A 12876-nucleotide genomic window follows, 5' to 3' on the forward strand; every position below is an offset into this window, starting at 1 on the left:
ATTTTTGTAATAATATTATTTGCTTACTTATTTTGATAATTGACACATACAACCGCCTCTATTATCTGAACTCCTCTGCAATAAAGACGTACAATCCAGAAATATACAAATTGAAAACTTCTCAAAAAGCTTCTTGCCAGCTTCACGTAGATTTCATTTTCCGCGACAAACTAAAATTGTATTCCAGACTTCTCCTCGCTCACTTTGTAACGTTCGAAAAAGATTTAAGATCAAAATAAAACTTATCTGATTAAAGAGGACGAGTTGAGTTGCCTCAATGGTTGGAACATAAATCATTGCCGAGGATAGCAGGTTCGAACCTGGGCAAGCAAAACGGAATGTAAGAATAGGACCACAATGTTCTAGTATTCCCCACGAAATATTATTTCTCACATAACACTATCAAAGGCTTTAATTCCGATAGTCACAACTTCCGCTCTCTTTGCGGAAACCGACCTATTTTTAATGGTAAGCAGACGAGCTTGCTATATATGTGTACAAGCGTGATGATATGTGGTCATCTCCACCTATAGACAGTGACTGTTATAAGAAAAAATCACTTCGTACACCGTCAATCCGTCATATTATCTTATTTTTATTTTTTGTTTCTGTTATTAAGTCACTCATTTTAAACAGAACACAGCTACACATAATATTAATGAGAAGTTACCCAGACGAATCTGCACCTTCTCTTTGATCGTTTCTTTGGTTACTAAAGGTTGTCTTTGAAACTCCTTTTGAAAATTTTATGGTTTTATATTTTCGATCGGATACAACCCATGACAATGAGAATGTTGTTTACATTCTACAATATTTTATTTTTAACTCAATCGAACACAATTTAACAATTCAAAATCAAATAAAGATAAGCAATTACTCTTTATTTATTTATTTACAAAATATAAATAAACATTACAGGTTGAACCTAAAGCATTTACTTATTTAATTAATACACTTATTCCTTAATTATTATAGTTTGTATGTATTCCGCTGCCCTTTTGCGAAACACAGCAGGTGATGAGTTAAACAAGTCGAGGCTTGGATTCCAGGCCAGGACACCATTGAGCAAAGTAAACACGCGTATCAAAAATGACTCGCTCCCCTATCCCCTCTTAAATTAAACCAGTGGTTAAACAAAGGTGTTTTTTCCATCAACATTTATGGTTATAACTATTTTGATTTATATTATTATTTTTATATTATTACTTAGAAATAAAATAACTCAGTTCCCTTAAATTTTTCAAACCATCATTCTCTTTACTTTTAATAAAAATATTGTATTGTTTTGTTGACTCTACCTTTTCATTTGAAAAATGTAGCAGGAAGCGTAACTAAATAGACGTATGTTAAGAAATAGAAGTAAGAATATAAAGAATAATACAAATAGATCTACTTTGTATTGTGTATTTGTTAGCTTTTATATCATATATATATAATTGTATAATTTATCAAAATGATGGATTTGATTCAATTTAAAGTTTATTTTCTTCCTTTTAGAGCATTTAAAATAATGTTTATTTTTGACGTACCCTACTTGGTTCCTTGTACTTGACGTGCTCAGTATCGTTACATTGTTCTCGATAATGTATTTTAATGTACTTATGTTTATTTTTAAAAATATCATTATTAATTTATTAATCCCTATATGCACTTATTTATACCGCAACTATGCTCTAGATAGGGAGTAACTAGGATAAATTTACATACCATATTTAAATTACATATTATATTTAAATTTATATTAAAGAAGTATAATATACAATTTGTAAATATACTGTTAAATTATTTATATTTCAACGTGCAACTTAAATTAACCAATTAAAAGTTTTAACAAGCATTTTTCTGTTTCAGGTATAAACGGATTTCTTCCTTCAAAATCACACACATCTTGATAAGTATATAAATAATGCAGCGTAAATACTCATTTAAGTTATCTCTAAATTATAAAATAAGTAGATATATGTTAACAACAACAACAATACAACAAATATATTGAAACAATGTTCTTATATGTATGTGAGTTATTAACATCACGACCAAAATCAATAACGTCAAATCGAAGGAGAACGAGCGAAATCAACTTGGAGATATTTCATTGTTTTCTCATTTTATAAATGAAAACCTCGCCGCTCTAATTTATCCAGAATGCGAGTAATACTATATCTATAAAAATAAGCGATAAATTATTTACCAACTACCGATATTCAAGGATTATTATGTACAGTAATAAATACAAATAAATAACAAAAGATAAAGCGTAAATGATTAAGAAATTTTAATTTTAACAAACTTTACAAACATAAAGTCCGCTCGTGAAAATAATCGCTAAATCTTTAAAGCGTTGGAAAATTAATTAAATATATGTTTTAAATCCCTTTTTAAATAGTTAAATATAAGTGATATCAAGGATTGGATTAAAGAAAGCAACTCTGTATCCTCTTTCTGTATTTTGTAATATTGCACGTGTGGCTGAAGTTTTATAGATTATTATAAGACTAATCACTAGGGTAATCTCCTTTTCGAGGCTCCACTTGGCTCCATAGTTATTTTTAAGATATTATTCCTAAGAACTAGCCGGGATGGCCCAGTAGAACACGTGAATCATAACTGAAGATTGCGGGGTCGAATCAAGGCTAGCGCCACCTGTTCTACATATGTATTTATAATTAGTATCGGGCTCAGTTGAAACTTGCATATGTCTGGTGAAATTCTGCCTTATCCACCAACCCACAATGGAGCATCGTGGACGAATGAGCTCCAATACTTACATGAAAATATTCCCCTATAAGAAAGAAAAGGTTGTTATTATATCTGTTTTAAAATAAACATCATAAATAAAGTTTTACATTTGCATATATGAATTCAACATTATTAGGAACAGACAATATTATACAAATTTTATACAAGTCATAAAACTTCTGAAATGGTGCAGCTTAGCAATTTAACGATCTCCGTTGAGCCGTTAAGGTTCAAGAGCCACACTCAACCTGCGACCACCAATCATCTAGATGTGACCAAGTAACTTTGTATAGAATAACGCTTTCAAAACTTTCCGGGCATGAAATGCGCCCGGCAACCTTTTTCTTTGTTTTTCGTCCTTGTTTTAAAAAGTAATTCTTGTACAAGAAGAAAAGTAAATAACATTGTAGCCCGCGGGAAATTGTTATTGTATTTGAAACGCCACATTTTCTACTGAATATGTTTAAATATAATAACAAATATTTTATAGCTGATAATAAAAGATTTTACTAGCTTGAGAAAGAACTTCAGAGCGGTCGCAAGATCTAGACCTGGACTGGTTCGCAAATCAAGCTGTAAGCTTAAGAGACATGTTACTACCAGTTACTAAAATAGCCTACAAGTGCATTAGACGTATGTTGAACACACACGTCTAATGCACTTGTGGGTCATCGAAACAGGTGTTATTCTACTTAAAATTGCACCGTATTACATTTTATTTATAAACGATCTTCAAATCTCACACTACGGGATCAGCAGCTTTATAAGCTACATCAGCAACGCACATATAATTATGACAAATATACGGAAATTTTCGGGAATATTACCCTTGATTATAAAATCTCATTATAATCTGACCTTTAGAATTCAAGTTTTTGCCTACAGACATACTGTAATAGCCTTTTATAAGGAGATGTCGAAACCGGTTAATTGTATGCATATAATAAGAAATTAAATGTTCTTGCGATGTAAACGTTAGATTGCATCAAAGAGCCGACTCGCCCCAGGGCCGTTTAAATATTCAAGGAAAAATCAAGTGCTAAGACTAGACGCTAGCGGGCTAATAAGCCTGTCTCGTTTACTTTTAAATCATGAAAATATAAATAGAGACCACAATATTGAAATGGTTTTATAAATTGTTAGCCTTGTTTAATAATGTATAAGCATTTCCAATGTAAAAGAGTATCTTGCATAAATTCGTTGCTATTTGCATTGCTTATATTACCTACGTCTAATTATTTTTACGGTTATTTTAAAAAATACGAAATACCGGAAATCTTCGAGTAGATTACTTCTAATTTTATAAATACAGTGTTACGGACATATAACTAAGTTTTACAATCTAAATTCACAACACAAATAGTTTAAATGCTAGCAAGCACTACTTATACTTTTATGTGCTTAATTTATAAATAAATAATATATATAAATAAAAGTAAATCGGCATGTATTGGATAATATTTTTCCATACATGGTTGTTATACTAGCCCGCTCTAGATCTTCCTGTTGAAATAAACTCCAACTCCACTTTTGTAAATTAACTCATTTTTTTAAATATTTAAAGTAATTAATTAAAATCTTTGTAATTTTGTACATTTAACATCTTACAGCATTTTTTTATAATTTCCAAATATTTCCTTTTAATCATTCAAAAAAATTAACATCAATTCAATTAACTGTTTGCGTTCAACTGATAACATTTTATCGTTTCATTAAACGATTTCTTTTATCATTTAATTGATAGGATTTAAAAAAAAATATTATAAGTTTGAACCTTTTGAAAATCCAAATGAAAAAATAAAAAGTTATATCTAAGAAATAATTATAGGAAAGTAGTCTATGTTATAATCTATCAATAAAAAATGTTAAAATGTTTAACGAAGTACAAGAAGAAAAGTTGGCGCCCGACGTGGGCCGTTATGCGATAGACAAACAAGTTCTCAACGAGAATATTTCATTAAAAGTGTAGATTGTTGAATATGCAAAAGTACTCCAGCCGTCTGATTGTATACATCCATTTAAATGAGTACACAATTAGTAAATACAGTGAGAAGCTCTTAAAGAATGATACTTTATAAAGGAAAACGTTTGAATATACAAACGGCTTCAGATTTTAATATTTGCTTTAAATTTTATAAATTTTAATCACTAAAGAAATTTTATATATTATTATAAAATAATACTTTTAATAAAAGGCTTTCGTTTTTTGATTTTTTTCTTAAATAAATGGCGTATTAAGTAACTCGCTCAATTGATAAAATTTAGTTTTTCTAAATTTGAACTTTTTCTAAATATCTTAGCACACAGTCCATTTGTATATGTATAAAATAATGTACTATTTTTCATCAAAATACATATAATCAAAAATATATAATACATCAAAAATGCTTTAAATAATTGTCAGTTATTTAAAAAATCGTCATCGTAAATTATTGACAAATTTATAAATAAGCTTCGTTTAATAGAAATCGATACCTATACCACTTCGTATATTAGAAATCGTTAACAGTTCAGTAATAGTAAAAGATTTACTTTCCAATTCCTACACAAATGTCTACAATTCCATTTTGTATTTACAGGACGGACCGGGCGTATGAAGCCTCGGATTCCAAAGCAATTTTTAAAAAAGTATCGTTTTAAAGGTACGTCGTAGAGGGCGCTTCTTTGTTTGACTTTACGTGTGTGTGTTCGTATTTATATACAGATTTGTATCAGTAGTTGTTGCTCTTTCATAGTTGATATAAGAACCTTTTGATCTTGCACCTATTTTGTATTTTTATCTTATTTTTCATTATGTTTGGGTATATATGATTAGATTTTAATGTTACCTTGGCTCACTATATGTCTGTAACTTAAAAAAATATCCTATCAAAATTTACTTACAAAAAAGTATTATGTTGTATCTTGTATATAAACAAACCGTTTAAGTAACTGGTCAACAATGGTTCTCCTGTTTAGACGGATTTAGACTTCAGTTCTCCATTCCATTGTGACAATATATCTTAGATATGTGTTTACAGATAGTAAGGCTTCACAGTATTATATTCTCTATCACAATAGACTTTTATTATATATATTTCGAAAAGTAGAAGTTATTTTATAATAATATTTTATTTTTTTAAAGGAAATTAAAATAAAGGACAGTTTTTCTTGTGTGACAACCATTCGTTTCATGTTTCTTTATATCTCTAATAATATTTTTTCGTCATAAAATGTTCATAATTTATGTCAGTTTACAATCAGTGTGCATAGTGCAATTTTTCTTACTTATTCGATAGCGTTTTCGCGCCGTCTAATGGTAATATTCGGAATTCCATACAAAACTCGCACTAGGCACGCTGGCTAGATTTATTGTAAGCTAACGGTCTTTACGATTGCCTGGTAATGAATACGTATATTGCCACCCTTGTGGTAATATACGTATTCATTACCGCCAATAACAGTCCGTACTCTTGTTTACTTTAAAAATCTATTGAAATCAATATATTAATAAAGTATTTACAATATATATTGAGTTCTGTTTTAAGGATTACATTTCAAGACGCTGTCGTTTTGTTTAACACGATCTCGTTGCTTTGGTCAAAACTATAGCTTCTTTTTACATTTTATAGTATATAAATTTAGTTTCCAAAGCAGTGTGCAAACGTAATTTAATTGAACATTAAATTATAAAATGAGTAATCACATATTACAAGGGGGCTTAGGTATCCTACTAAATTTCATATCATCTCGCAAAACTATGTAAGTTTTACCAAAATTATTCTATTTTGTTCGACTAAAGTTTAACGTACAAATACACTTATATTTACTTTTGTAAATATGTGTTTTGTCTGTGACATTGTTTGGATATAGAGATACAATATTTTTGGGAATCCCTGAAGAATTACCTTCAAGACAGCCCAGAATAACCATCAAACATACAGCTAAATGTAGTATCTCTATACTTATAAAATCAATTGTCCCGACTATCAACGCATAGCCAAAACTACCGAGTCTCCCGAGTTACCAATATGGTCTTTAAACTGACTGCTGTTTTCCTGTCGCTTGATTAGTGCTTCGTCATGTGGAAGTCCTTTAGGTAAACAATGCAAAATGCTTGCAATACATTGCGCAGGATATTGAAAGCAATGAAGGAGAAGTGTCATCCGCGTTCAATGGACTTTGTATCTTTGTTGCCTGTCGTTTTGAAGTTCACTCGAGAAATGTGCTGGGAATGGCGGGTTTCAAAGAAAGAAATACCGACGTACAAAAATGTTTTTCTTCTTAATAATAATAATATTTAGATATATTTTATAGTCAACAATTTAGGTATTCGTTGCTATACTATATATACTTGAATATATTTAAATCTTCAGCTAAAGGAATTATATATAATTAGCTAAAAGTCTGGGTCTGCTTTATATTTTCGGATGTAATTATAGGCAAAAAAACATTTTGATACCGCATTTGACACATACAGTTCGAACTACATAATTACAAATTAAAAGTTTCAGTTAAAGTCAATTTACAAATATTTACGTAAATATGTGCCGATTGTCAATGAAAGCACTTAAAACGCCAGTATCGCAACTATTATTCTTCCGCACATGCTACCGAGGGACCTCCGTCCTCCCGGGGACGAACAAACACACATGGCGAATTGGGGCAGAGGCAGTGAGCGGTTGGTCCGAGTAGTTAGGTGATGCAAGGTCATAAATATAACAATCAATGTTTATTTAATTCTAGATATTCTAAAAAGAAGTTTTGTTTTTTTTTGGATTTGTCGAACGATGACGTCATCAGTGCCGCACTAATTAACTTTTTAACTTACTATAGTAATTACAACATGTAATTGTTGTGGTTTACATAGATATATAACAAAGGTCTCCCTAAACAGAAGCCATTATTGACATTACCATGAACAATATAAGGCTCTTTACAAACTAGCAATATTTTTTAACTTATAAAATAATAGTTTAAGCTCACTGCACGAACGGATATAACCTGTGCTCACCTTGCATATCTGACGGCCATTCTTCGAGTAATTGAAAGGAATACTTCCATTTCGAAAATGAGATGCTAATTATAAACGTACACGAATAACTATTATTTTATAAGAAAGGATAGTTAGAATACTACTAAAACTTTCAGAATACTACCGGAACCCGGGCAAGCACCACTAAATTTTCACGTGCTTAATTTGTGTTTGTAATTTTAAACTCGTGAATGGCTGTGGATAAAAACATCCTAAATAAATCTGTGTATCCACCAACCCGCATTGGCGCAGCGTAGGGGACACTATAGTTCAGCAGTGTAACATTCACAGACTGTTACTGTTTTCAGAACACAAATATGGAACATAAAAACAGTAATATTTAGTATTGTTGTAATCCAGTTGAAGGCTGAGTGAGCCAGTGTCAGTACAGACACAAGATACGTAACATTTTACTTCCCAAGGTTGGAAGCGAGTTAGCGATGTAAGGAGTGTTTAATATTTCTTACATCGCCAATGTCTATGTTTGATGGTGACCACTGTCTACTGTGATGTGATGTGTGTGGTGACTATTTCATATATACAAAAAACTGTCTTGCCTTGCCTGCATTTCGGTTTGCCTGAATTTGAACCCGTCACTATTTATTTAAGATAAACGTGATATATTAACTAGGCTATCTTGGTTTTCATACGTGTCTTGTTAAAGTCGCAAATGTGACCCGGACCTTACCCAACACGCTATAGTGCTTTATGTAAATCATAGGGTTCATTATTATGCATTTCGTTTCATTTCCGAATTTCCGTTCAACCATCAAAAGGTACTTTGGTACAACAGTAATGATTGTGAATTAGCCTTAATTGACAATAAATTAAGGTAAATACGCTTTGTATTTTTTTAAATTAATTAATCTAAAACGATTTTTCTCTCCTTTTTCGATGACGGGGCTCACCTGACCATTGTGGTGAGAACGCGTAAATCTTAACCGATGCTTACAAATTCAAGCCAAGACAAGCACTACTGCGTTTTCCATGTGCTTATTTTGTGTTTATAATATCTTAAGTAAAGCAGGACGTTAATAATCTACTACGTGAGTGCAGTCTAGTGGAATATGCTCCAGATAATTTCCTTAAAACGAGAGGAGATTCAAATTCACACAATACATTTGTTTTGTAAATACGATCGTTCATAACTGTGCTTGCTTTGAAGTAGCTGATCTAGCTATTGACAAATTATATATTTATCGACAATATGGCTCATATTCACGATGTTGGCATATAGTTAGAAATAAAAATAACGAAATCTTAATAAATATAAGGATATTATACTAACGCGGATGAAACCGCTACTTGTTAATACGATCAAATCGAGTATTTTGTTATCATATAATATGATATTATTTTTCCATGTTTATCAATAGATATTTATTTATAATTATACAACTATTAAAGTCGATGTATGTTTGAAGTTATCCTCAAATCATTTGACCGAGAAATTGTATTGTCTGTTGACCCAACTTGGATTTTCCGCACGAGAAACATTCGTATGGGCAAATGTGGGATTATAAATAGTTGACGAAAGTAAATAGGGCGTGACAGAGAAGGGCCTTGCGGGCACCGAACGGGAGCTTATCAAAAAGTTCACAAGTTGCTTCTAGTTTATTCTCTAGATACTATCTATACGTATAGAAAAAAGTAAAAAAATTAAAGATTACACTATATGTAGATCATAAAGACCTCGGAGTTAATATTCGTTGAATTTCATTCAGTATTATTATAATAATTTTATTGTGTTTAAATAATGTGTATATAATTTAATGGCTGAAAAATAGTAACTGTATTTCTTGCCGGTTCTTCTTAGAAGAACCTAATTGTGACCGTTAACAAAAGTGATTAGAAGAAGTCTCTTACTTCATAAGCCAATTTTGATTTTGTTTGAAGCGGAAACCTATCTGTGAAGTTTGAATGATAATAATCGCCGTAATGATAGGTCGCACCTCTTTCAACATAAAAACTGAATGAATAAATGAATGAAGGAAACCTCTTACATTTTCCTCTTTCAGGGACTAGTTAATAAAACTTTCGTTTTTTACTGCAGAGTGCAAAATTCTTTGAACATTTTTTAGTATATTTCTTTTAAGAGAAAGTGTCTTGAATGAATAAGTATTTGCAAATTTGATTAACTAAGAGTTCTAGTGACGTTTTTTTAGTTGCATAAATTGTAGCAGAAGCGCTGCACAAGACTTTCTACGTCATAATAGCAACCTAATTTTAAATTAGTGCACATTTTGCCTGCGGTTTGCAGATACGTGCTCTACCGCATAAATTACAAAAATCATCATCACATCACATCACTTTTTGTGTTTTCTGTAAATGTCTCAGTCTTGGGTTGAGGCCTCTAATACGAGTTTATGGATACACATGAGTCAGATTTCTATCTAATATTTCTATTTCTCTGATGTACATGAAGGAATGCACACGATGTTTTCCTTCACTGGCGAGCACAAAATTAAGTACATGAAAATTGCGTGATACTCTTCTTTTAAGCTCGAAATCTTGCTTTTAATCCCAGAATCTTCAGCAAAACTTGTGTGTTCTAACCACTAGGTCATAGTATAATTTAATTAATAAATATATTTAAAAAAAAATTGAGATTTAAGAATGTCTCGTACAATATAACAAAATAAACACGAACATGCGACACATGCGTGAGATATAATAACATTTTTATTCGTTTCTTTGCATTACAATACGGAAGCTGATTCGGTTATATTTCACACTGCTGCCATTCACAGTTAACTTAGGCCTCGTGCACATTGAGGATTAAATCCTCTGCGACCCAGTTCTAATAATTTGGACTAATAATTATTTAAATTCATTAAAATTATAATCTACTGATTAAGAGTAGTTAGAAGAAAATAAATAATATAAATTATTATTAATAATAATACTGCAAAGAGGTATTAATTGATTGTTTGTATATAGAGGTAATCTCTGTAACTACGGAACTGATTATTAAAAAATCTTACATACACTACTTTTTCTACTATTTTATTCTAATCAATCAGTTTTAATTTTGAAATTAGAATATTTTTTAGTAAATCAAATCGAAAAAAAAAGTTGTTACCCGTAAAGCCAAGAAAACGAGGATACTGGCATTAAGGGAGAAACTCGTGCGGTCACATCGTAGGGAGAGCCGAGGTTGGCTCGCCTTGGCCTTAAAAAATAAATCCACGTAAATCTATATATTGACATTTAGTTTTGGAGAAGGTTTTTATTCTATCTAGTTTATAGTCCCCACTAGATGGCGTTACAGCACTTCAAGTTATATATCATTCAATCGATCGCTACCATGACAATTATTGACACAGATATATTCAGGGAGGAAACCGATTGCCGTGTTTTACAAGTAGTAATATAAAAGTGAATTATTGCGTGTGTGTGTGTGTGTTCAAAGCCTTACATTAAGTATAGTTAAGATGTATGGGGGTGATTTAAATACTTTTTATGGGACGTTTTCGGAGCCCTTCCTTAAATATGGCGAGGGTTATCGAGTTATACCCTCAAATTTTGTGAATAGATGGATTCCTGTAAATGATGGCCCATTATCAATTTTACATAGCCATTCGATTGAGGAATATTTCGGTTGTACGTGTTCCTCGTAAAAGTGAAATATATTCATAGTAATATTATATAACGTGTAATAAAAAGGTCATGCACACCACTTTTCAAACTTACTGCTTAGGAATGTTCACACGATTTTGATTTTCATTGTTGTTCTGTCATTATAAATGTTTATATATTATGTTTATACGTTGTGTATTTAGCTTGTTATGTATATGAATAAAATCTGTATTTGTATCTCTATTAACATTATCTCAAATATTCAAAATGTATCAATATATAATATTGCTATTATTACTAAATAATATAATTGATGGTATATTGTGTAAATGCTTAAATTGTCGTCAAACTTCTATCGATATTGGTTTTCGTTGACAATGAAAATGTTCCTAGGCTCGATTCGAATCCGTAGTCATAGGTTAATATAATAGATTATAATGTCTAAATATTTTCTATTCGTATCTTTTCGATGGAATCTATATCCAGAGCCGCTTGTAGCTTTACATTTACTTAATTGTGAAATGGTGATTCAAAGTACTCTTAGTACTTAAATAAAGTACATATAGACTATATGTTTCTATAGGTGTTATTATTTATTGAAAATTGATCGACAGACTGGGACTCAAATGGGCCACCTGATGGTAAGTGGTCACCACTGTCCATACATATCGACACGGTTAGAAATATTACCAATCTTTACAACGCCAATGAACCACCGCCTTGGAACTAAGATGTGCCTTGCTCCTGTAGTTATAATGGCTCACTCACCCTACAAACCAGAACGCAACAATACTAAGTATTGCTGTTTGGCGGTTAAATATATTATGATGAGTGGGTGACCTCCCCGGCGAGCTTAGCAAAGTTCGTGGTCGGGAACGAACCTGTTTTTTTTTAAACTATGATAATTTTTTAAATACAGTCTCTATTGAATAGTTAAAACTACTTACGTGAGAAACGGTCCTTGTCACATTTACACAAATAGATGAGGTCCCCGGGGCGTGTTTATATTCGAGCGCCGATACTGAAACCAAAATATCGATCTCTGGAGAACTCCCATACGTGATATAGACAAATGAGTTTTTAAATGTCTTTACAATTATCATGCTTTACAAGCTGGACCTGCGACTCTCTTTCGACTCTCTTTCTTGTTTTTATTTTGACAAATTTTAATCAGGATATACACTAGTGACACTTAGGTAGTACTTATCATTAATTCTACCTACAGCCAACTAGCACCTGTTTGAGGACTTGAATAATGAATGAGCCAGTGTAATTACAGCTACAAGGTCTAAGTTATATTATCAAGAAACAGGGAAATTGTTAATATGTCTCACAGTACCATTGTTTATGGACAAGGGTTATTTCCCATCAGACGGCGCATTTCTTTGCTTGCTTGCCTTTCCCTTAATAATGATAATATCTTTTTATTAAATAGGTAGGCCGATGGGCTAACGAGCTACCTGGTGGTTCGTGGACCCTAGACATCGGTGCCTTTACTCACACCGCCAATGCACCATTGACCTTGAACTAAGATATTATGACCC

At 31.6% G+C, this 12876-nt stretch overlaps 1 protein-coding gene across 2 annotated transcripts in view; it reads left to right on the forward strand.

The window, feature by feature from the left end:
• The window catches only part of LOC126774280 (low-density lipoprotein receptor-related protein 2), a 212503-nt gene that overhangs the window by 151438 nt on the left and 48189 nt on the right, over nt 1–12876 (forward strand). The window contains exon 2 of one of the 2 annotated variants that reach the window (XM_050495717.1): nt 5319–5381. The exons of the other annotated variant lie outside the window; for it this stretch is intronic. Within the exon in view, the coding sequence (XP_050351674.1) occupies nt 5319–5381 (63 nt within the window). The remainder of the gene's footprint in view (nt 1–5318; nt 5382–12876) is intronic. 2 annotated transcript variants of the gene reach the window in all.

Source organism: Nymphalis io, chromosome 16 (genome assembly GCF_905147045.1).
Source record: "Nymphalis io chromosome 16, ilAglIoxx1.1, whole genome shotgun sequence".
In the NCBI taxonomy this organism is placed as follows: domain Eukaryota; kingdom Metazoa; phylum Arthropoda; class Insecta; order Lepidoptera; family Nymphalidae; genus Nymphalis; species Nymphalis io.